Raw genomic sequence first — 26,443 nt, 5'->3', positions numbered from 1 at the left:
AGGAATGAAAAGAGAGAGAGAGATAAAGCATTGAATTCACATAATTGAAAAGGTGGTTTGTGGAGATGCGGGGGATAGGTAATACAATGCACCGGATAGGGGTTCGCCGCCGCTTATCTCAACCACTTCACTACTCCTCCCTTTTCTGTTTCCCCCTTCACTCTGCTCTCATTTATAATGAATCCAGTCCAGAGACACCATTACCATCACCACCACCACTACCTCATTACGACATTTTCTCCTCCCTCAAACTTAACCAACCATCACTCCCTCCACCTAACTCCAGATGACTAACATTCCATACCCGCTTCCATCAACGTCCAACGATCAATTCACCAACCTACCCATGTCATCTCATCGTTTTTATCTCTAAACCATCCCCTTCCCCAAGAATTTACCAAGCCCGCCCCCATCCATATTCCATTCCCTTTCCCAGATCTTTAGAAAATGGAGAGTTTGATGAAAAGAATGAGAGTTCTGGTGTAAAAGTGCAAGAAGCTGAGAATTATATGGATGATGAACCAAAGAAAGAAGAGGAGGATGATATTGAGAAAGTTGACGACGAAAAGGAGACTGAATCCAAGAAAATGAAGATTAAGGAGGGTTTTCATTTGTTGTAATTCCTTAACAAACATAAGCATATCTGGTTGTGCAAGCTTTAGAAGATCACCAAGCAGGAGTACTCTGTACAAGAGCTTGACCAATTTTTGGGAGGGCTATTTAATTGTTAAGAACTTTGTTCAAGGATATTCTTCTTGTGCCAAAAAAGAACCCCATTTGATGGCAATAGTCAATATCAACTTTTCCATAATATTTTGGTATCTACAGAAATGAGGTTTCCACAAGGTGAAGCCTTGGAAAAGTTGCATCCAAACTATGTGGATATGTATGATGCTGAAACCCTGTTGAGTGATTAACATTCAAGGAGTTCTTTAATCACAAGTTTTCTCAAAAAGGGAGCCAAGACTATTGGTGGATGCTAAATCCCCCATACTTCCACAAATGAAATTAGTAGTTTGGTACGTCTGCTTATGATGAAAGGTCTCAATTGGAGCTTTGCTTGCACCCAGCTACCAAAAATGCAATATTAACTGGCTCATATGAGCATGACAACTTAACAGTGTTAACAAAGGTTCATGATAGTACATCCATAAATTACAGTGTTCATGAGATTATGCCTAGTATTGTGCATTATAGGATGTAGAGATCTGTTGGTGGTAGCCAATCTTCACTGGATAAACTTTGAGTTGTTGATTTAATGGAGTTTGTCTTAACTCAATTTTAACCCTCATCTTTGTATAATCCATCTTCATTGGATCCTTTAAATTTCTTCCACTCTTGGCCAAATTAAACCATTTTCAAAATTTCCTCTTCAACTGAAACTGATTATGTCGAGAAAAAATATATTCTCAAAACTCAATTTTCTTTACTACAATCGCTGCTGCAGGAAGTTTACACATCTCCTTCCTCCAATTAAGTCATCATTGAAAGTAAATTTTACCAGTCAATCATAAACACAATTTCACAAACACCACTTTACTTATTACTTCATCCGAACAGTTAAAATTATATCTGCTTTCTTCATTCGTGATGTCCATGAACAATTTCTGATATCAACTGTGAGAGATGGACAAACCCATCTCAATTGCATTAACGGTAACAAAAGCTGATCACCTTATCGGTGAAGAGAATTCAAAAATGGCAGCACGTTGCAAAGCCACAGCAACCAAAGGAGTTTGCTGGAATCCATTCCATCTCTATTGTGCGTTTGTTTAATACCCGTCCCTCTTATTTACTATACTAAAATACTGTTCATGAAAATAGCTTTTGTCCCCCACCTTTTCGCCAGACTCCACGCACAGGTCCTGAATTACCATTATCATCTATCCTGTTTTCCCCTGTGTTGTGAGGATCAGGATCAGAGTTTTGGAGATCCAAAAGGGCTGCCATTGAACCATCACCTAGCCTCACTCTATGAAACTTGGAGGTTTTCTTCCGTTGCTTCTCATTACCCCCATCTTTTATATTTTTACTAGATAAAGAATCATTTTGGATTCTTGGTTCCATTTGCAACTCATTATGAATGACATTTGACTTGCCTTTGGCAGTCCGATACCCATCTTTCGATAGCTGCACCTCTTCTTCCACAGGCTTGTAATTCGACTGCAGAGCCCGAACAGAGTTAATAAAGCTATCCGCCAACCTATCCTTTGAACTGCTGTCTTCAACGGCTATTCCCTTGCCTTTCTTAGTAGATCCAGTAGTGCCTTTTAAATGGGTGCTACCACGGCCCCAACCATTCTCTTTCTTCCCATTGCTTCTCAAACTAGCATTGTAGGTGTCAACAAGCTCTTCCTGCTTCTTAGCATCAGGACAAAGTCTAGCCAACTCAAGAATTAAATGTGACAGCCCAAATTGCTGCACATAATCCAGGTACTCTCCTGTGCCAATTGAGCCCTGTCGATACTGTCCAGATATATCTTTAAAAAGAGCATATCTATCCTCGTCATTTTCAAGAGCAGCACGTATCCTTTCCACCAATGACTTGTTTGCAGTTTGAACATCTTCCACGTTCAGCACACCCTGGCTACTGGAGGGCATCTTGTGCATCTGCACTGCAGAAACTGGAGGAAAATCTGAAATGGAGGGTTTCAATGATCCAGTCTCAGCAAGATTTGGGGCTGATGAAGAGTGGCTCATCCTACCTGTGCTGCCTGAGCTCCCCAACAAACCAACTGGGAGACGCCCACGAACCACTAAGGGTCGGGCCTGAGACTGAGCCTGAATTGAACTTGCATAACTAGAGAGACCAGGTCCACCAGCAGAACTTCTTGAGCTCAAAGGCAATGTATTTAATGTAGGCCTATATAGTGCTGGACTACTTGATCCATGTCCATGGCTTGCTGTCGGCCATTGCTGAGATGAATTGATTAAAGTTGCATTTCTGTTGGCCTGGCGCCGGAGATGTGCTGCCATCGTATTATTAGGCAAACCTTCTGATTCATCTTTGGAGTTTTCTTGACCAGTGGTAGGAATCGTAAAAAGAGGAGGAAAGGAAGATTCTTGCAAAGTTGCATTCCTAGAAGAGTGTCCCAAGGCTTGAAGATATCTCGATGTTGTCTCAGGATCTGTACCAGTTAATGATTCAAAAGGCTGAACTATTGGATCAATATCATTTGAATCTACATGATCGGAGATCACTTGCGCACTAGCTGATCGATCACGAGATGTGCTTTCAGAATTTGCTGTCTGCAGGCTAGCTTGAATGGCTATGGAGAGTTGGTTATCAGATTGATCAAGACAGAATGTCCGTCCCCTTCCACGACGATTATCTTGTTCATTACTTCGACGATATCGAAAGCTAGTTGGAATCTGATTCATGGAAATCAGCAAATGAATAACAAGAGAAACAAACTGAGACATCCAAATAACTACAAAAGGTGCTCCTAAATGAGTGGAAACAAAAAAGAACAAATGCTGGTCAGATATCATCAAATGAATAACAAGACAAACAGAGACATCCAAAATAACTACAAAAGGTGCCCATAAATGAGTGAACCATAAAGGATGAAATGAGGCGGTCGGATATCATCTAGAAAGAACCACATCCTTTAAGGATGGGTTCTAAAAGTAAAAACAACATGTACCTGGAGAGCAGCATTTCGCTGAGAACGAGACATATGTCCAGCATGTTCAATTGTATTATGTCTCTGAAATATAAAAACAATATTAAATGACTTGAACTGGTCCAGTAAGAGAGATCTAAATCAACAAAGACCCCCAACCCCAACCCTGCCCCTGTGATCACACGACCAAAGAAATTTTAGCTTGAACAGTATACATAAGGAAACCAAGTCAATGGAGCTTTCTCAATCACCTTCAACTCTGCTTCAGTTTGAAAGACAATAAACTTTTTGGCAAGACATTCCTCATCATCGCATAGAAAATGGTCTCGACGGAAGTGAACCTGTGACAGAAATTCACTTGTTTAGATAAATATTCTTAGTTAAAGAACACTTAAAAAAACATGTCAGCATGTTAATCTCAAACATTGAAATACATTTAAAAAAAAAAGACCAATCTTACCTCTAGATCATCATAATTCTTGTAATATTCATATTGACCTGGATGCTGCCTGCATTGAACATTATAGAAAGTTATTTGAGGTTATCTAAAAATGCATGCACCTTACGATATCACATGTACAAACTATAGCATCTATTACCTCTGGCATAGATGACAGGTATAGTGTTCGGTTGACATATGTGTGTACAACTCATTATCTCCATAGAATGGTTTTTTACAGAATTCACACATGGGATGTCCCATAAAGCCACCTCTTTCACTCTCACTCCCATCAACCTCGGAATCACCCGTGCTTATATGCTGATTCAATTGTGCTCTAGTGTATAGTTTTTGCTCACAAAGAAAAACCTGTTAAATCCAAAAGTTGTTACAAGCCAAAAAAAAAGGTAGATTGGTTTAAGATAACATTAGAAAACTATGCAGGATAAAGTAGTTAGAGCCTCATGTAAATCAATTTGAAAATTGCATTGGATAAGATGCCCAAATAATAAGAAAAAATGCCAATAATAGCATTACAAAAAAAAAATAACATACACAAATTCTAAGCAATCTCAACTTGATTATACCTAAGAATAACTTTCAATGTACAATCAATTCAAATAAGAAAACATGTCATACATGATAACAATAACTAAGATTTTACCTTTCGTCCTTCCAAACATAGACTACACATATGCAATTTATGTTGATGAAATAAATGACCCTTCAGCTGATTAATATTCCTAAACTTCCCCCGGCGCTTGGATCCATCATTTGATTCCTCCTTGTCACATAAACTACATGACAGTTTGCACATGGCCTTTATCATTTTGTAATGGTCAACATCATCAAAAAATGCCTGTGTGTCCTCATGGTACCAGTAATATCCTATTCGACCCTCCTTTGGTTCGGATGGCAAGACTGAAAAGTCATTAATCAACCTTGTATAATCTCCTAAAGCCTGCAGGAACAGCAAAATATAGAGCGCTTTGTGTCATTTATCAATAAAAAATATGAACAAAAGCAGTGAGGCAAATTGAAAAACCAAGTAGACATTGCTTCTCAATACCACACCTTAAATGTATTAGATTTGAAACTACAACAAAAAATAAAAGTGCAAAAAGAAACTAAAAATGAATACCATTCACATTAAGCCCAAAATACAACAAAAGCGTTCTTGACCATATATTATTTTCTGAAAGCAAACTCCATCTAACACATTCTGAATGATGAGTCCTTTGTCTTATAAATTGGAGCGCGGGGATGATTTGTGCCAGGCGAAATGATATTTGATATTGAACCTGACTATGAATCCGCTGACTCTACATTGCTTCAGCAACAGTCCCTTAAAAAACACTAAATGATGTATGCACAAAATGCTTGTTTTCTACAAAATATGCGGGGAAAACTACCTATGAGGTCCAGTCCCCTGGCAATAGCCTTTTACTTTCAAGGTGCATGGATGTTCTAGCTTCTATATACCACTCTACATTTTCTTTTGTCATTATTCTTAACAGATAGCATTCGCTGCCACATAGCAAAAATGCTTGAAACAGTCCTGAAACTAGTGGATTTTGTCATAAATTCTTCTTTAGTGATGGAAAAGACCCTTGAATGTTCAAAAAATAGCTGCTTCACTATTACTACTTCCTAAGAGGGTCTAAGAAAACAAAGAAGCTTCACATAGCTTGGTAAAGATTCAAAACCAGCAATCAATCAGGCCTCTATTTAAACCAACTGTTGCAAATGAGTCCTTTTTGAGGCCACAGATTGCGCACTTGCTTATTCAAAGCTGAAGAAAACAGCATAACTTCAGTGATTAGCAATTAACCACACCCATCATCAAACTCAAAACGAATTAGCAATCAAAACCAAACAAAAGAAAAGGAATTTGAAAAGGCAGGCTTAACCTTGGTGACAAAAACGACAGATGACTCGGCCTTGCAGATACAGCAGCGGCGATCGTCGCAGATGAAACGCAGCCGAGCCACGCACGTGGAGCAAACTTCACGATGGCCACACGCGCCGTAGGCAACCCATTCTAGAACCTCCGCGCACACCGCACAGCTATCGTCCATCTCCCTCTCTTTCAAAACTCACAAAAACCACCAAAAAAAAGACAAATGAAAATCGATCTCCGGGAGATAAACAGAGATTGGAGGTTACAAGGAGAGATCTAGGGTTGAGGGTGGTGAGTTAGGAAAAATAAAACAAAATGAGGTACCCAATTTTGGTGTATTTTTTTTATGTCCTTGGAAGAAATGGTTTGGTTTGAGGATTTTGGAGAATCCTGTGAAATTCAGGGCACCGCAGGAGTACTGATCCAACGAGGGCAATCTTGTAACTTTACGTTTTTCTTTCTTGGTTTATTAAAAAAGGATGGACTGCTATTATTACCATTGAAGGCAAAACTTACTTCCCAAGTATTGGATTGGATTGGGTCTCAGTCCACGGGGCCCAGCAGCCACCTTTAGTAATTGTTCGGCACGCGATGATCCGGTTTCTTTCTACTTTCCTTTCCCCTTTAAAAAAAGAAAACAAAAGAAAAGAAAATAGTGTTTCTGCTAAATTTGTGAAGTATATGCCACGCAAACAATAATTTCTTGGCAATTTTTTTTATTTCAGAAACATTCATAATCGGTTAAGCTTAAGAATTTTTATAATGATTCGTGCCTTTGGAGGTCTATTATTTCTGCTAAAGCTTAACTAGGTCATGCGCCGGAAGTTGCATTAATTTTTTTTTTAACATTAAAAATTATCCAACTGATAACATGTTTTTTAATAAAATAATTTTTAAATATAATAGATAGTGACAATTTTAATATATTGATGTAATAATATATTGAATGATATTTTTTAAAAAAATATTAAGATTGTGACATGTTGGATTAACTCAGGTTAATCTATCAAATCTATAATCCAGATCATAGATCATAATAATAAAAAACAAATTAAAATAAATTATAAATATTAATTTCTAATCAACCTTTTATTAAAAGATAAAATTTTAAAAAAAATAAAAATAAAATATACAAATTACTTGAGTCAACTCATCAAACTCATAATTTGGTTCATGAAATCAGGATTTTCTTGTAGAAAACAAATAAAAAAAATTATAATATCTAATTTTCAATTAAATATTAAAAGATAAAATAAAAAAACAAAATCAATTTAAAAAAAATAAAAATATCCAATTCAACTAAGACAACTTTATAAAAATACAAATGAAAAAAAAAAACTTTATTTTTAATAGATCCAATATTAAAAATAAAAATAAAAAAATTTATGTGACTAACTTAACTTCAAAAAATTCAAGTTAAAAAATATCACCAAACCTGAATCCAAACAATCTAATATTTAAAGATAAAATATTAAGACATAGATTAACTACTTGATATCGCTCAAGTATACCTTAACCTTAACAATTAAGACCTTAAAAAAATCATTTGAATTACGATCAAACTGAAAACCACAACAATTTGATGACATGAAAGTTCTTTAGGGACATGGTTTCCATTTCTTCAAAAGTCATCACTATTGAAGGCCAATCTACACTTTGCTCGTTAACTCTCCATGAGCGAGTGTGAAGAAATAGAATAATTTCTCAGGTCCACATGATAGACGTTTTTTTCCTTTGCCAGAACACAGTATAAATGGCTTAGATGTTTATAGGATTTCCAGATGCCACAGGTACAAGTTCATGTAGCGATGAGGGGGGGTTCTAAACACTGATCCTCAATGGCGAGGAATGCACAGTGATGACATTCAATTGTTAACAAATCGGAACACTATGACCGAAGGTCTTCTCACTGCTATAACACTTGTATAGAAATCCATCCTCGTCCTTCAGGGATTCTTAAACGGAATCCATTAGAGCAGCTGCAGGAAAAAGTCACAGGCACCAGATAACAGCCAATTATCATGGAGAAATCTTCATGCAACAGAATTTAGAGAAAATAAATGACAGTGAATTGTAAGCTGACCTGTTTGAGGTAAGGTACCCTTGACAAACACAAGCAGGGCTTTCCCAGGTGTCCAATGAAGCCTGCTGCTTAAAATGTGAATGAATTGCCTAACAGACATGTCTCGAGGAACCAGACATCTATGCGCGAGGAAAAATAAAAAGAAATAAATAAATGAGTGCAAAGATACGCATTAAACAAGCTATTTCTTTAATACTTGCGAGTGAGAAAGTACTACGTGTAAGCACCATTTATCAGCACACACAAAACCTCAATAACATGGAAAACACATATTCAGTGAGATTCTGCAAAGGCTACAGTTTCCCAGATAGGATTGACTCCACGGTGATTTCAGTCACAACAGATTCTTTCAAATTAGATTTCTCCCTAGAATCACCGCCATGATACTTAATCACAGGACTGATAAAACCCTTCTCGCAGTGCCCATTACAATAAAGAGGTTTCTTTAATCTAACTCGATTACAGAGAGAGATGAAAGATGATGACGATAAAGCAGCTAGGATGATAATAGATGTTAAATGGCGCGAGAGAAGACCCCGAAAGAAACAGTCACTGCTAACTGTTAATGAAATACTGCTTACTTTTAACAGAATAAATTAATAAATATAACTGAAACACGCAGCTAGCGGGGATAGCTCAGTTGGGAGAGCGTCAGACTGAAGATCTGAAGGTCGCGTGTTCGATCCACGCTCACCGCATATTATTTTAGCCAGAGTATTTTTTTAATTACTTTTCATCTAAGGAAATTAACTTTTTTTTTTTAATATAAAAAAAGGATTCTAAAAAAAAAAAAAACCCGGCCCACAGACCACAACACCCTCAGCTTTTTTATAATTAAAACAAGTCAGTTTACGGTTTGTGCACAGGCACAAGCACAGCATCAGTCATGGAAGAGCAGCAGAAACAGAGCAAGTCGAAACTAGAGAGAGGACGATACCTAGGCGAAGTATCAGCTCTCTCTTTCCTCCTCGCTGTTATTTTCTTTGTGTTTTTTTTTTTTTTTTCCGTTTTAACTCGCAGCTCTCTCTCTCTCTCTCTCTCTCTCTCTCTCCCCGTCACTTCAATTTTCTTTGTATTTGTAAAATTGTTTCTTCTGAGAATTTAAAACAGGCAAAGGATCGCAGATCCTGTGATATAATATAGAATCAGGAAAAATAATAGAATCCTTTCAAGATTTTGATGTAATTCGTTTCCATGGACTTACTTGTAGCTTCAACGAAGAAGAATCATCGCCCTTTCCTTCTTCAACTATTTCTTTCAAAATCGCTATCTTCCGTGAAAAAAGAGTCAAAATTTTCAACTTACACATTCAAACTCATTCATAAGTGAAAGCTGATTTGGGTGTTTGCCCCCAAGTTCACTCATTAGGTCTCGGGTGTTTCGTTCCTCGAGGTAACCGACTTCTTTTAGAAATATCTCTAAAAACAATTAAACTAATAAAAAAACTTCATGAATCTTGATTAATATTTTTTTTTACAAAATTAAATAACAACATCACCTCTATTCTATCTTCGAGAAAATAAACTCATTAAAACTAAAATTAGCTTTTCAGTGCCCAAAACATGGTCAACATGGCATTTTTCTTCTCCTCAATAGTGGTTTTCTTCCTTATCTCTTAACATTTAGAGGGTTAAAACATGAAAAAAAAAATGAATAATTTGGATCGTAGACTCTGTTTGGTTTAACAATTTTATTTTGAAATTATGTTTAACTTAATTATACAATAACAAAAAATTATTTTTAACCATGTTTTATTTAATTATACAATAACAAGAGGATAACAAATATAACTTTTCTTAAAATCAAGTATAAATTAAATTAAATATTAAAATACTTGTTTAAAATTATGAAAATTTCATAAAAAGTAAATTAAAATAGATTATAAAAAGGTATTCAAAATTAAAAAAATATTGAAGAATGATATTGAAAGAAAAAAATTAAAAAAAGAAGAGGAATAAAAAAAATTGTCAACTTTGGGAGGAGGTTGACTACCCACATATAAACATTCAAACCGTTCCAAATTTTGTTGATGTTAACAGGGTACGCAATCACATCTTTTTTATATATAAAAATAATAATAAAAAGCGATTATGCAATTAAACTTTTAAAGGCCTTAAATCTGGATAATGTTCGCATAATAAAAGCGATCAGCACACTCTGCATGAAAACGTTGACAGAATATTAGGAGAAAAATGAACAGATTTACAATAGGAAAAGAATATTAGGAGGAACAGAAAGCATAATTTACAATAGAAAAAAAAAAAAAAAGAGTATATTTGTTAGTACCAGAATATTTTCAGATGGGATGGACTGCAAGTCTTGTAAGGCTTTCTTCAAGATCATGAATGCTTTTGATTGAGAGTAGTTTTCAGATTGGTTTTCACCTGCTCATAGAAATTTATATTTTAAAGAGAGAAAAAAATAGCTCAGCCTATCCATATATTACATGGTTGCCTCCAACAACTCTCTTCTCTATACGTTTATTTAATTTATTTTATCTTTAAACTATTCTAAAATATCTAACGAGTCCATCTATTGAAACTGATGCATTTTTTTATATTAAAATTAATTTATAATATTATAAGCAAAGAACACCATCCAATCATCAAGAGATCAATCTAAACGCAATCTAATGAAGGCTAGCTCTAATCTTTCATTCAAATTAACTTTCTAAAAAATGTTTTGCGTGGAAAGTATTGTAATTAAAAAGGTAGGGTTTGCATAAATGTAGACAAAGAGTATTTAATAGTAATATCAAACGTATATATTTTCCTCTTTTCAAACGCATCAACTATTTTCTTAAGAAACGAGCTTCTTTTTGTTGTTATTGTGAGTTGTTTTACTAAGTTAGCCAAAAATATATATATATATATATGTGTGTGTGTGTGTGTGAAAAAAATTGTCCGAGATAATAATAGTTTCTTGCATATTTTCTTGATTACTCGAGAAACAAACTCTATTAATAACCTTAAAACTTTTATTAGAGAATTAAGATGTGTTTCAATGCTCACTTGTTGAATTGGAGCTGTTCATTTCGAATTTCTTGTTGCTGTTTTATTATATTTTTTCATGCGTTTATAACTTAATCAACCACCGGAAACACTAGTGGAGTCAAGTTTTAGTTCTGTAGAATGCTAAACTTATTGGTTTGGGGTCATAAAGTTTTGATTTTGAATTTTTTTTTTTTTCTTTTCAAATATGCTGGCATGTTCAAGTACTTAGATCTGGTCAACTGAAGTACAGAAAGTGCTTGCTGCTTAGGCTCAGTTTGTTTGCAGGAAAGTTGTTTTTTTTGGAAAGTGAATTCCGGGGAAAGTGAATTCCTGGAAAGTGAATTCCGGAAAAGTATTTTCCGATGTTTGATAGTGTTATGAAAAATGAACTGGAAAACACTTTCCAGTGTTTGGTTGTGTTATGGAAAATGAACTGGAAAATAATTTATTAATGAATTAATTTTTTTTTCAAGTTTATCTAATATATATAAAATATTTAATATCACTTACAATAAAAAAAAATTGAAATCTAAAAAGTATAATGATGGATTTTTTTTATTATATCCTATATTTATACATAGCTTATTTTATAAAATATAACTATATATGTCATATCATATTATAGAGAAATAAGCTTGTGAAATATTTTTTTACGTAAAACCTATTAATATATTTTTTTTTCAATTTTAAAAGCTTAAAATAAGTTTTTTTTTTCATATGAAAAAAGCCAAATTAGTTTATGGTAAGAGTTATATATTTGGGTTTTTTTTTTGTATAAAGAATTTTTTAAAAGATAAATACATACAAAAATATTTTTATGGGTTTTTTGGATAAATATTTTTTTTGTACACATAAAGGCAATTATCTTTTTAATATTTAAAAAAAAAAAGAAAAAAAAAAAAGAAGCAATCCCCACCAAAATTATTACAAAACCAAATTATTACAAAACCCCACCAAAATAAATAAATAAATAAAACCAAATTATTACAAAACCCCACCAAACATGCCTATCACTACAAGCTGCCTATCACTACAAGCACTCCCTCTCCATAACCGATCCCAAACATTTGTTTTCCTCCTTTCTTAATATTTCTCTCATTCATTCATTCCCTTCCAATCTCACTCAAAATGAATTCAAATTTTACAACAACACACACAGGCAAAGTAATTATTGTAAGAAATGGCGATGGCGAGGGCAAGCTCTGGCCCCACATACTCCAAGCGATTCTATGCAGCTCTCTACCAACAGGTTCCCTCTCCAATTCTCCATTTCCATTCCCGGATCCAATGCCTTTCCTTCTAATTGAATTGAATTCACCATATTGTTTGTTGTGACAGTGGTGATTGTTTGCTGTGATAGCAACAATGGCGAAAAGAAATAATTTTGCCGTGTATGTGTATGGGTATGTGTTTGGTTAATTTCTGGGTTCAATTTCTGGGTTTGCTGTGGTTGATTTTTCCTTATGGTTTCGGTTTGCTATGGTTGAATGGGTTGCCTTCCATGGGTTTTGGTTTACAGATATTCCGGTGAAATTAACAGAGCATGGGAGGTTGCAGTGAAATACCCGGCTTCTAACCATTTACAGAGCATGATTGCAGTGAAATAATAGATAAACAAGGGAAAAAAATTACCTGGAAGATGAAAGATGCTTGCAGTTGATCTGCGTGAATTATTTGGGAGAGATTTGGTTTATTGAGACAAAGAACACTTTTTGCTAATAAAAAAAAGAAAAGTGTTTTCCGGTTTTAAAAACAGGAAAACACTTTCCTACGCTAACGTTTTAATTTTTCCGTTGACTGGAATTGAGTTTTCTTTGACTGATTTTCCTTGTGCTTGCCAAACATAGGAAAGTGGGGAAAGTGGTTTCCAGGAAAATGAATTCCTGGAAACAAACAAGTCCTTAGTTACTGGACATAACAAGAAATAATGCAATAGAATATCAGCTAGAAGCCTGCAGTTCAATCTTTTTCTTGGGAAATTAAATTTAAAGTTTGGGACTCTGTGGTTTTCACTAAACTAATACATGTTATCTGAGATACCATCAATGTTCTGTCCATAGTTTTCCTAATAGCCTCGAACTGGGAGAGTTGAATATATATTTGGTCCTTGATAAAAATAAACATGTCCTTTCGGTTGTATTTGGAAGTTAATTTAGGAACTCTCCATTCGAGCGGCAGAGCATGCTTTTCTCTGCAACCAATGCCTACCTGGGTTTAAAAAACGGCAAGGAAATATTCGGACGATCCTTTACAGATTGATTTGGAATAATCCCTTTTTCTTTTCTTTTATTCTTGTTCCTTTTTCTTTTATCATGCTCATGCCTGTGTTGATTCTTGTTATTGCGAGTGTCTGCTGTTACTGGATAATTGAAGACTTCACTAGCACGCAATAAATTCCCGGAGATAGCCATGGGAAAAAGAAAAGAAGAGAAGAGAAAGTTAGAGCTAGTTGTTACTTTTAGAGGTCATTAAGTTTATCTGATTTAAACCTAAGAATCTGTTCCTTCTTTTGCAGGTTCGTGACGAAGAAGAAAAGCTGGCAGAAGGAATCAAACTTTATGTAACATCAGCCAAAGCAATTTAAAACCGGACCGTTCTTATCAGTGATCTTGTAACGGCATGAGGTGGCAGGCCCTGTCATTCAAAATCTACGTAAGGATGCCTGAGCCTGCATGACGATATATTGTCTTTCACTCGAACCAGACAAGATTCCGATGAAGTCCCTGCGGCTAAGAAATTAGCAACCAAATATTTGGACAGTTCCTGTCATTCAAAACCGGACGATTCTTCTTCTTTTGGTTTATTGAGAGATTCATTAATTTCAGGCTATACAAAATAATCCGAATCGCCACAAATTAACCTCATCCACCCAATTTTAAAATTTGATATTAAAATATCCTTCATTTAAAAAATATGCATTTAGATATAAAACACTTGCAAGGAAGCTGGAACATATGTTATATAAAAAATTATTAATAGTAAATCAAAATGGCATATGAATCCGGGACTACCTGTGCAGAAGGCAAATTCAAAAAACCAATAACGTAAATTCTGAATGAGAAAAATATTGAGGCATGAAACTGGAAAAAACATAAAGCAGCAAAAAAATATTTTGAGTCAATTTCATGTTAATATGTCAACCCTGCAACTATAGTTATAGGATTTGGATAATTTTATAGACAAAAAAATTAAAAAAAAAATTAATGAAGACCTAAAAATTAAATATTAAAGAATAAAATTAAATATATATATATAAGAACCTAAAAAATATTAAAATTATCCCGTGTTACCTTTGAAGGTTCATGACTTAATAAAAAAATTCCAAGGAAGAAATTGGAAAAAAAATGTAATATTCGATATGAAAAAAAATAAAATCAAATGATGATGAATGAAATTGAAATAAAATTTAATTATTGAGATGATTAAAAAAATCAAAAAAATCAAAAATAAAGTTGATATAAAAATCAAATAAAACTTGATGATAAGTTATGAAATTGAAGAAGATAAAATAAATCAAAAGAAAATAAAAAAAATATTAATAAAAAATAAGGATTAAATTGGATATGAAATATAAATAGTATGACAATCTCATACTTTGACCAACCACTTTTTCTTTTTATTAATATTTTATATTTTTAAAAAAACAAATTTTCCATATAAATCAACTTGATAACAACAAAAAAAATCAAAATGCAAAAAAAAAAAAGAAAAACCCCTTGGAATTAAGCTTTATTTTTATTTCTTTCCAGGATAATTTACTAATTTAATTATGCTAAGAAAAGAAAAATATCTAAAAAACCTATAGGTACTCGCTAATTAAGTCATTGTATTGTTCATAAAAGAAGCAAGAAGTCAATTTTACCCCTAATCAATGACTATTGCGCTTTTATAAAAATACTAAATTACCTCTTAAGGCTAATGGTTTTTTTTTTAGGGATAAAGTGGAGAAAGTAATCTTTATAGCTTAGCTTTATTACTAAATTTGATATAAAAATCTAATAAAACTAATAATTAAAGATAAAATTTAAAAAAAATTAATAAAAAAATTAAATAGTAATAAAAAATTAAAAACTAAATTAGATATAAAATATAAATGGCAGTATACTTGCATACTTTCGTATACTTTGAAGAACTATTTTTCGTTGTTATTAATAATTTACATTTTATTAATATTAACATGAGACTCCCACCCACCGAAGGACCTAATCCGCTATGGGGATGGAGTCATTTAGTAATTGCCTTCTTGGCTTTGCTAGCAGAAAAGTCAGTGCTTTGATTTTTCCATCATTGATTAGTGCATGGAATATAAAAAAGATCTAAACAATTTTAATTTCTAGCTAGTCACGGAAAAAAAGCAATATATTCTTATTATACGTTTGGTACTGTTTTAAAATAGTTTTCATTTTAAAATATTTTAAAAATATTTTATTTTTTTTAAAATTAACGTGTCAAAACTATAAAATATTAAAAAATCAATTTAATATTATTTTAAATAAAAAAATACTTAAAAAAAAACGAGATAAAGAGCATGCACTTGGCACCTTTGTGTCACCCGAATTTACTAATATAATAAAAGCTTTAAATATAAATTTGGTTGCTTGGATATTACATAAACCACGTATAGGAGGAGTAGGTAGACATTTTGTCCTTAATACACTATGGCCCAGGGGTATAATGGACACATCAATTAAAGTGTTAAAATAATGATACATGATTGCGGAAAGGCAACAAAAAGCAAGAGACATCCACGAACACGTCATCATCATCATGTTTTCCAACTAGCTTCATCTTTCCCACGTCATTGCATAATGCTTCTTCTTTTTTATTATTATTATTATTAATGGGTTTCATCTAATGCTTCTTTTTTCCCTGCCCAGCCTCCTTGAATTTTTGGATTTTTTTTAAATTAACACATTTAAAAATAAAATGAGAAAACTAGCACAGATATTTTTTTTAAAATAGCACGACCACAAAAATATTACAATATTTTAAGAAGCCATAGTTAGAGACTCTGGCATTTCCCTAAATATACTATTTTTTTTTAATATTTTTTTTACTTTCATTGTTTTCTAAAAACTAACCGGCTTTATTTGTTTAAGTTTTATTCTAGTTATATATTTGAAACTATTTGGTTAATTAATATACGAGGTTGATTAAAAATTAAATTTCATAATTTGTGTTGTTTGTTTTCTATTAGATTATTTTAACCTTATAATCCAAAAATAATGTTTAACGAGTTAATCGAGTTGACTTGAGTTATTTTTGTATTTTTTTAATTAAAGAAGTGTTTTTACTACACACCTCCTCACAAAGCACTATTTATTAATAGTGTTTTATTTGTTTGTTTTTTTAATTTTATTTTTTTTAATTTCATCATTTAATATTAGATTTTTTTTATTTGGTTATATCACTTTCACGATGGATAAAGGGTTTAGCAGATTAACCCGATTGACTCTAGGTTTTTCTTATTTAACTTTTATTTCTCAATTTCATTCTCTAATATCTAGTTGATTGAGAGTTAGGATACACGATTTATTTTGTTTACTTTCTATTAGGTTATTCCAATTTAATAGCCCGGATATAATACTTGGCATGTTAATATGAATTGACTTGAATCATTTTCTATGTCTTTTTAATTGATTTCTTTTTAATTCATTATTTTACATTGGATCGGTAGAAAATTAAGCTTCGTAATGTGTTTTGATTTGTTTTTTATGATGATATACTAATCAAATGGTTAGAGTCGCGAGTTTTGATATTTTAACGCTAGTTAAATTAGGTTGTTTTTATTTTATTTTTAAAAAGTTTATTTTAGTCTCATGATCCGAGTCATAGATCCTTCAACATTGGATTTGCTTTATATTGGCTTGTTCTCATCTCATAATTCAGATTGCAAATTTAGCAAGTTAGCCCAGTTGACTTGTTTTTATTTTTATTTATTTTTTAATTTCATCATTTAATATCATATTTGATTAGAATTAGATTTTATTATTTATTTTGGTTTGCTTTTTATTAAGTAAGTTATCTCGATCTCATGACCCAAGAATCATGCTTAACGAGTTAACCCACATTAATTTGGCTTTTTTTTGTGATTATTTTTGTAATTGAAATTTTTACAAATTTCATCGTTCAACACTGGGATCGACAATGTAGATTGAGAATTGAACTTCATAATTTGTTTTGATTTGCTTTTTATGGGTTTGATGGATTGACTCGATTTGTTTTTTTATGTTCTTTTCTTAATTGATTTTTTTATTATTCTTATCCTTCAACATTAGATTAATTGAGAATTGAACTTCGTAATTTATTTGAATTTATTTTTTATAAAGTTATCTCGATATGATAAACTGAGTCGCAGGTTGACAGGTTAATTTGAGTTGCTTTTTTAGATCATTTTTGTAATAGATTTTTTTAAAAAATGTTATCACTTGATATTAAGTTAATTAAAAATTATATTTTATATATATTTTTTTTTTAAATCATCATAGTTTGATAACCTAAGTCATGGATTTGATATGTTAACACAAGTGAGTCCACTATGTTTTTATATTAATATTAAAAAAATATCATCTTAAAACTTTTATAGTCAAATTATGTATTTAAAGTTTATTCAGATTGTTTTTTTATCCATAAATTTAACCGGTCATATCAAGTTAACCCTTACATAGTGTAAATTTTTTTTATTAAAAAAATATTAATAACATTTAAATATTTTTTTATATTAAAAAAATTAATCCTGCCTGCAGTAATAATACAATTAAATAATACAGTGTAAAGTATAATCCCAAATCTGCCAAAATGTTTTACGTCTTCGAAGGGCCACTGTCACCTGACAAGTCAGCTCACCGTACCGAAGGCGGGCACTATCCGGGAATCGGTGAGCCCAACCTTTTTGGAATTCCATGAAAATGCTTTTTCTAGGTGTGAACCGCACCTCGCTTAGCCCCTAAAAAATCCCAACTGCCCCACTTTGTGTACTTCCCACTTTGCCTAGTTGTTGCCACCTCAATTCTTATGGCTAATTTCCCATTCGGCTTGAGCCCAGCTGGCTTGAGCTCCTTCTTCTTGTTTTTTTCCTTATAATCATAATGTAGAAATAATAAAAGCAAGTGGCTCGCTATTTGGTTGGTGACCAAACTCCATCCACAGTCAAACTTGAAAAAGGAGCTCAGGTTTCTGATTTTTTCCTCGTTTAGTGTTGCTTCTTAAAAAATAAAGGATAATATTTATTTTTTTATTTTAAAATTTTTTTAGTGCAGTGATATTAACAATAATTTTTAAAAATAAAAAAAATATTATTTTAATATATTTTCTAATAAAAATAAAAATACTCGCTATTTTATTTTCAAACAAAATCACAATAATATTAAAGTTGGTGACGCTTACCAACCCCCTACCGATTCTAACTTTTTTCTTAATATTATTTTAAGCTTATTTTGAAAATTGAGTCGTTGTAGTAGGTGTCAATTATCATATTGTTCTTGTTGAGTGCACAAATGTTATTTATATATAGTATTTGTACGGTTGGCAGTTGGCACTTGAACTTTCCGGGCTACGCAGAATTTCAAGGTCGTTTAGGAATGCGATCTTAATTATGTTTTTTAAAAAGTTAATTATTTTTATATATTTTGAATTATTTTGATATGTTAATTTTAAAAATAATTTTTTAAAAATTAAAAAATATCATTTTAATATATTTCAGCATGAAAAATACTTTGAAAAACCACACTCTCAAATAAACAACTAATAAAGAAATAATAAAAAAAAAGAAAACGGTTCTAGTTTCTATATTGCAGTGACTCAAACATATACTTTATAATTTTTTTATATTAATATATTAAAACAATCTAAAAATTATATATAAAAAACTAAATTATAATAAACGAATTTAATTTTTTTTTTTTTAAAACTCCTTGCAACCCCCAAAATAAACGGGGCAATGTCTTTCGATTATCATCATTTACGATGGTGCCATTTGCCCATCTATTACCTAGAGAAAACTTCGCTGATGAACGAGGACCACCAGCAATAAACCGCCATGCTGATGCAGTAACGCGTCATGCTGCGCGTGGGATTAACCATTCACATCATTATCAGTTACCTGAATCTAAAGAGCCAAGCTCATGACTCAAAGTCACTGAGCCGGCTACCGGCTAAGGTTGGTGAGTAACTAGTCATTCCGGTTATTTCAATCAATAAACAAAACAAATCATTATCAGTAACCAGCCAAGGCGGGTCTGACTATAGTGTTTTTTTTTTTTTTTTTCATTTTCAAAGACAGTATTTCTTAAAGAATAATGTTAAATATTAAAAAAAAAAAGAAATTTAAAAATACACTCGACCCTTGAATCAGTGAAATTCATAATTGAATATCCCTTTGAAAGATCACCTCAGTTACTAATTATTTTTTAATTACTTTATTTTTTTTTATGGCGATGAAAAAAAAAAACCCAACCTATCTCCCATCAACCAGCCCCCAAATTCTGACATCCAACGGCTATGTTTTGCCCTTTAAGTAATTAGCACCACAAGATACCGATTCCTCCGTAGATTTAAAAGAATCCAAAGATTCCAAACCAGGTCATCCGGTAACCAGTTGGTAGGGTAGTTGGTCTATAAATACAGAGTAACTAAAGCCGTTTTATCGTACCACCGCCTAAGAAATCTGTAGGTCTGGTTAGAAACACAAACACAGGCCGACAAAGTCTTGAGGTTTTCTTTAGATCTGTAAGGGTTACTCTAGTCTAAGGTATTATCTCGTTGCACTTCTCTTCTATATTTAGCCTTCATGCTCTCTTTATGGCTTTTGTTTATCAATTCTTAGAAAAATCAATGTTGATGTTGGTTTTCAAATTAAAAAGAGTGGTGTTTAGTTTTTGAGCTAACTTGGTTCAGACAGTTACAGATCTGGGTACTTGCTGGTCTTTTAATCTATTAGTTCAACCAGTTTGGTTTACTCTGCTCTCTTCTTGTCGCGTGAATTTAAAGATTTCGTTTTGAATGTCATTGGGTGCGGTAAATGATGTCTGGAAGATTAAACTTGGCATGTGTTTCACTTGCAACATTGCAGTAGAGTGAAGAAGATCTGGTTTTTATTTACAATTTGATAGTTTTCTTAGGGGTAAAAGTGTTTAGAAATATATCCAGCAGAGTCGAAAAATGTTTTTATATAATTGCAATGGACCATGTCTGGTCGCAATCATAATCGTTTCAGTGTGAGTGGATTAGATCTGGTGTTTCTTATCCATTTCTACCGTACAAGTTATGCCAAGAAAAAGCTAACTTTGCACTTCTGCAAGTAATTGAGGCACGTCTGGGGTCTCTACTTTTGATTAATGGTAGAAAAGAAACTGTTGTAAACTGTGCGAAGCACCCCTGAATTTCACTCTGTGCGTGGAGCTAATATTTTTGTTTGCCGTTCGGTACTTTCACTATAGCTTGTTAATACCTGAGTTTTACCGTCGGTAGCTTTCGGTAGATCTGTTGTTGGATTGTCGATTTTACTTAACTCCTTTTTTTTACAAGCGTGATTCTATAGGAGTTTATCTCATTCCAGTGCTGAAGGAATCTATTTCTTCTTTGTTCCTTTTTTATTGCTATCTTTCTAGAGTATAGACTTTTGAGATTTTGTCATTTCTTGTACTTGGATTATGCCATCTTGTAACTTGTTTTTGTAAAGTACGAATAATCTAAATCAATCTTGAGGATATTTTTGGCTCTTTCTTCCCCATATTCCTACGCGTAGATGGAATGTTGCCTGCCATAGTAATTAAGTACACAGTTGCCACATGTCACCATATTAAGAGGTCTTTTGTGAATTTTGTGATCTGCAGCTTGAGAAAATGGAAACCTTTCTATTCACATCCGAGTCAGTGAACGAGGGCCACCCCGACAAACTATGCGATCAGATCTCTGATGCGGTGCTCGATGCCTGCCTTGAGCAGGACCCAGACAGCAAGGTTGCTTGCGAGACATGTACAAAGACCAACATGGTCATGGTCTTTGGAGAGATCACCACCAAGGGCAAGATAGACTATGAAAAGATTGTTCGTGACACATGCCGTAACATTGGATTTATTTCTGATGATGTTGGTCTTGATGCTGACAAGTGCAAAGTCTTGGTTAACATTGAGCAGCAGAGCCCTGATATTGCTCAGGGTGTCCACGGTCACTTTACCAAGCGGCCAGAGGAGATTGGTGCTGGTGACCAGGGCCATATGTTTGGTTATGCCACCGATGAGACCCCTGAGTATATGCCTTTGAGCCATGTACTTGCCACCAAGCTCGGGGCTCGCCTCACTGAAGTTAGGAAGAATGGCACCTGCCCTTGGCTAAGACCTGATGGCAAGACTCAGGTTACTGTTGAATACTACAATGACAACGGTGCAATGGTCCCTGTCCGTGTCCACACTGTTCTCATCTCCACTCAGCATGATGAGACTGTCACAAATGATGCAATTGCTGCTGATCTAAAGGAGCATGTCATCAAGCCTGTCATCCCTGAGAAGTACCTTGATGAGAAAACTATCTTCCACCTAAACCCATCTGGCCGTTTTGTTATTGGTGGCCCTCATGGTGATGCAGGTCTCACTGGACGCAAGATCATTATTGACACCTACGGTGGCTGGGGAGCCCATGGTGGTGGTGCTTTCTCAGGGAAGGACCCAACTAAGGTGGATAGAAGTGGTGCTTACATTGTTAGGCAGGCTGCCAAGAGCATCGTAGCAAATGGTCTTGCTCGTAGGTGCATTGTGCAAGTCTCCTATGCTATTGGTGTACCCGAGCCTTTGTCTGTCTTTGTGGACACCTACGGCACTGGAAAAATTCCTGACAAGGAGATTCTTAAGATTGTGAAGGAGAACTTTGACTTTAGGCCTGGAATGATGACCATCAACCTGGATCTCAAGAGGGGTGGCAATAGGTTCTTGAAGACAGCCGCATACGGACATTTTGGAAGGGATGACCCAGACTTCACCTGGGAGGTTGTCAAGCCCCTCAAATGGGAGAAGCCCCAAGCTTGAGTGATTTATCATATCCCTTTAGTTCGATGCCTGTTTTATTGGGGTCCTTGATGAATAATTTGACTTGTTTTCTTGCTGCTGGTCTATAATCACTAGCAATCTGCCACGGTCTCATCTCATACACTACGATACCCTATTCATTTTCCTTTCTTTTACTATTTGTGTTTTTTTTCCCAGTGTCGGTGGTGTGAAAAAGTGTGATAATTTTGGTTGAATTGACGGCAATGGAAGTAATTACAAATGCCTGTTAAGCTTGCACGAGGTAGCTGTAGAGCAGCAGCAAAAATGTAGTAATGTGTTCTTGGACGAAACAAACTGCTGTACTCTCTCTGTTTTCAATCAAGACCGTGCATTACTGCATTGCAATTTGATTCGCATGGCTTTCCTTTCAGTTTTCAGCGTGATATGACAGGCTGATGTGAAGTTTCTCTTTCTGTGATGACACGTAATGTATATCAGCTGGATCATGTCATCAGCTCTTAGTGGGGAAGCCTTAAAGAAGGAATGCCCATAAAGTTCCTAAACTGACGTCTACGATTATGAACACAATAAAAGTTCCATGATCTCCTTGGAGTTATCAACCATCAAACAACTGAAACTCGCATTGTGTAGAAGACAATGGCTCTGGGTATACGTTTGCATTATTCATCCTTGAACTCAAATTTTAAATTATTATCCATACTTGATCTGAAACTCGCCTGGTGTAGGTTTTTGATATCCCATCATGACCTGATTTAGTTTCAAGTATTCGGGTATTCATAACCCGACTTCAACCCTCTGCACAAAATCAATAAAAAACAACAAATTTCTTATCATACCATATCCTGCTTCAGTTGTTAGGTGTATGAGTTTAATATGTTGCAGAATATCTGTCACTTCATCTGTTATAATGTCTCTTCAACGGTGCTCGTTAAGCTGCGTTAGATTGCTGAGGCTTATCTTGGCAGCCCTGTGAAGAACGCAGTGGTCACTGTCCCTGCTTCAATGGTTCACAAAGGATGCTTTTTTGAATGTCATGTTATTATCAATGAGCCGGCCCACTGCCGCTACCATTGCTTATGGTTTGGACAAGAAGGTGAAAAAGACGTGTCTTCCTATCATTTTCAAATTTATTTCAGCATTGAATTTTTAAAATATCTTTCTAGGTTATTATAATTTATTTTTTATAGAGTTATTATAATTTTATTTTTGGGTCATATATTTGACAATTAATTTGGCCGATTCAATATGTTTTAGTCTTGATATTTTTTTAAAAATATCTTTCAATATATTACTATATTAATATTTTTTTAAAATATCATTTAATATACATTATATTTTAAGTTTATAATTAAATTAAAAAAAAAATGTTATTAATTTTTTTTATCCATCTATCACTAATGATTTGGTAATTAATCAATCATGTGATTAACGTGTTTGGGAATGCGCGTTCCCTCAAAATTCAAAATATTTTTTTGTTAATATTTTTATATTTTCAAATTGTTTTGATATGCTGATATTAAAAATAATTTTTTTAAAATAAAAAAAATATTATTTTAAAATATTTTAAAATAAAAAATACGTAACCATTACTTACCATAAACTCAAATAAACCAAAGAAAAGTTGTATTCGAAGTACACATGCTCATCACACCTTTCTACTTGCTATCAAAAGATGGGCCACTCAAATGAGATGCAATCATAAAATTTTTGGAGCCCTGTCTATCATTTTCATCATTTTGAAATGTAATCGGTGGAGAAAACTTCTGTGCTTTAAGCTTTACGAAAAATGTTGTCTTGGTCCTCTTGGACCTGAACAGATCCGAGCAGTCTATGTTTTTCAGTTTCCAAAAGGAGAAAAAAACTGCACTTTAAAAATATAAACAAGAAGATAGTCGAAGTCAAAGGAATGCATTGACACCATTCATCGTCGTTTCACAAAACGAGATTGTCTCTCTTTTACCCATTACAAGATGGGAAATCATAATTTCGGATCCTTTAATGAAAAATTATTCAAACTACTAGTAAACATGAAGATCCTTCTTGTCTCGAGCTCTCTTAGCATTACAGGGGATAGGTGCAGGTACCAAAGGCTGCAAAAGACATGAAGATTCATCCTTATATTGGTTAGTTGTTGCTCAATGACAAGGACAGATTAAACATCGTTATTTGAAAAATTCCCAGGCAGAAGAGTCTCAACAGGTGACTTACATGGGTCCTGAGTAACAACAATGCCAGTACCATTGAAATGGCAATCCCATGGGTGCTTTCCTGCAGCCTTGAAGAAGAGATTCATAGCGTAGGAGGCATGTCCAAAGGTAGTGTCTGGACGAAAGCAGCTACCACCTGGTTGAATCTGCCCACAGTCCACTCCATTTTGCCCACAGCTATAATCCATGTTGCGCAAAAGCTCAAAATTATATGCCGATGGTTTAGCAATGCACCACCTGCTCTGAACATCATCTGCCTACAGATTAAGTATAAAGCATTTTATTGATTTATTAGGACTTATGAGAGGGGAAATAAATAAATAAAGGGGTGGTGTAATGCCATGGCCCAATCACAGATACACCACATGTCCTTTACCCTGATCTGGTCCTGGTTTCCTCCAATATGGCCATCGGATTGTGACTCTGCATGGTGGGAGACATACAATTCAGAAGTATGCAATAAGTTAAACTTGAAATTAAAAGAAAACATGTAACATGAGATGCAAAACTTGCTGACCTGTAGAAACAGCAAGACAAAGAAGCAAAGCAAAGGCCAGAGGAAGGCAGGCCGAGGGATACCTCGCAATCTCCATCTTAGCTATGTTGTTAGAGTAGCCAAGAAGTTTTGAGAGTGAAGGAGTTAGTGGGCGTTGAGGGGGAGAGTGTATTTTATACCGGTAAGATTAGAAAACGCGACACAGATGATTAAAATGTCAGTAACGCCATCGTGACAGGAGTGCCATGTTCCAAAGGGATTGCCTAGCTGCTAGCAAGGAAAAGAGGGGAAAAGGAGCAGCTAAAACAGCTTTGAAAAAGCCCAAAAGGTACTGATAAAAGCAGAATCAAAGCACCGTGCTCCGGTGGAAAGGAAGTCCTGTTGGGTGACTTGGGGTCTCGTAACTCAACAGAAATGGTCAAGCGTCTGTAAACAGGCTGTGGTTTATGCGTTGTCATTCATGCAGCTTTTCAATTCTGAGTTTGGACAGTGTCTCGTTTCTGTTTCTGTTCTTGGTTCAATCCTCTCATTTGCCCCACAAAATTACTCAATGTCTCCAGCATCCATGCTCTTGATCTCTCCCATTTATGCAGAGACTTGCAATTAATTTTCAAGAATTTATTTCAAGCAAGCATGTAAATACGATCAAGACCCACCCATGGTAAATAATATAATTTAATATAATTTAAGAAGTTATTTCAAAAGATTTCTATATATCAACATCTTCTCCTTTTTAATTTAAAGTATTTAAATATAATAAGTTTCAATCTAAGATAAAAATAACAAAAAAAAATTTAGTGTTTATATAATGAATTATGATTTAAGTTAGAAACCAACTAGAAAGAATTGTAAATTCACGCGCATAAGATTGAGCTGAGTAAAAAAAAATCATAACTAAAACCACGGTTTTTGAAGCTCTTCTAGTATTTATATAATAAAGTATTATATAAGCTAATAACCAACTAGGAAGAATAATAGGCTCGCATATAAGGTAGAGATGAGCAAATAAAAAAATCACAAATTAAAATTATAGATTTTGAAGTTCTTGTAATTTATTTTTTATTAGTTATATTTTTTCCCAAACTATATTTTAAAGGCTTGTTGTACTCTTTTAATTTTATTATAATTCTTCATTTAATTTATTTATGGATGTTACAAATCTTAAATGAATATATAAACACCTATATTTTTTTAATATATATATATATATAATTTATTTTAGGTTGTACTTTTTTATTTCACTTAGTCTTCCCTCAATTCCAGATGAGAAAACTGTTAAATCCGTTTTTATTGTTTTTTTTTCTTTTAAAGATTAATGTGAGTATTCGACTATAATTTTACGAGTTTTAAAATTAAAAATCATATATATTTTCAATAACTCTAAAATTTATAAAACTCTAACCGATAACCTATTAAATTACACCCTTAAAATTGCCTAAATTGTTTCTTAACCAGCAAGAAGTGTGTCCTGTATCCAATTCTGTGTGCAATGTATGGCACATGCACACTGTGTATCGAGCCACCAGAAAATATTAATATATGAAAAATGCAAAAGAAATATTTTAAAAAAAAAGTCCAAAAAACATGTGCTAAAAAACACCCATTATTCCTTAAAAGATCACATGGGGGTCATTCGGTGGTCGCACGAATCATTGGGGAGATGAGAGTTGAAAGCATAGATGTTGATTCGGATTCG

The 26,443-nt window shown here is 33.7% G+C and overlaps 3 protein-coding genes, 1 non-coding gene and 1 pseudogene across 4 annotated transcripts; 2 read left to right on the top strand and 3 right to left on the bottom strand.

Annotated features, from left to right (window-relative positions):
* Nucleotides 1-1,511: 1,511 nt before the first annotated feature.
* Nucleotides 1,512-6,430, bottom strand: LOC118041107 (uncharacterized). The gene is made up of 7 exons (XM_035048239.2): nt 5,976-6,430; nt 4,730-5,026; nt 4,226-4,434; nt 4,087-4,135; nt 3,878-3,967; nt 3,648-3,710; nt 1,512-3,372 (listed from the first exon to the last, which is right to left on the bottom strand). The coding sequence occupies exons 1-7, from the start codon at nt 6,141-6,143 to the stop codon at nt 1,813-1,815; spliced, it is 2,436 nt and encodes an 811-aa protein (XP_034904130.1). The 5' UTR covers nt 6,144-6,430; the 3' UTR covers nt 1,512-1,812.
* Nucleotides 6,431-7,500: 1,070 nt separating this feature from the next.
* On the bottom strand, nt 7,501-9,413 carry LOC140954536 (autophagy-related protein 8B-like; annotated as a pseudogene).
* TRNAF-GAA (transfer RNA phenylalanine (anticodon GAA)) lies at nt 8,674-8,746 on the top strand. The gene has a single exon. It is a non-coding gene; the product is annotated as a tRNA-Phe (tRNA).
* A 10,224-nt stretch (nt 9,414-19,637) lies between the features above and the next one.
* Nucleotides 19,638-22,433, top strand: LOC118041108 (S-adenosylmethionine synthase 1). Its single transcript, XM_035048240.2, has 2 exons — nt 19,638-19,790; nt 20,875-22,433. The coding sequence occupies exon 2, from the start codon at nt 20,884-20,886 to the stop codon at nt 22,060-22,062; it is 1,179 nt and encodes a 392-aa protein (XP_034904131.1). The 5' UTR covers nt 19,638-19,790; nt 20,875-20,883; the 3' UTR covers nt 22,063-22,433.
* A 1,436-nt stretch (nt 22,434-23,869) lies between these two features.
* Nucleotides 23,870-25,011, bottom strand: LOC140954484 (major pollen allergen Ole e 10-like). Its single transcript, XM_073404224.1, has 4 exons — nt 24,769-25,011; nt 24,628-24,674; nt 24,253-24,508; nt 23,870-24,134 (listed from the first exon to the last, which is right to left on the bottom strand). Exons 1-4 carry the CDS (start codon nt 24,842-24,844, stop codon nt 24,106-24,108), a joined length of 408 nt encoding a protein of 135 aa, XP_073260325.1. The 5' UTR covers nt 24,845-25,011; the 3' UTR covers nt 23,870-24,105.
* Nucleotides 25,012-26,443: the final 1,432 nt, after the last annotated feature.

This window comes from Populus alba, chromosome 14 (genome assembly GCF_005239225.2).
Source record: "Populus alba chromosome 14, ASM523922v2, whole genome shotgun sequence".
Classification (NCBI taxonomy): domain Eukaryota; kingdom Viridiplantae; phylum Streptophyta; class Magnoliopsida; order Malpighiales; family Salicaceae; genus Populus; species Populus alba.
The sequence above is the reverse complement of the archived record's forward strand: the minus strand, read 5'-3'. Positions and strand labels throughout refer to the sequence as shown.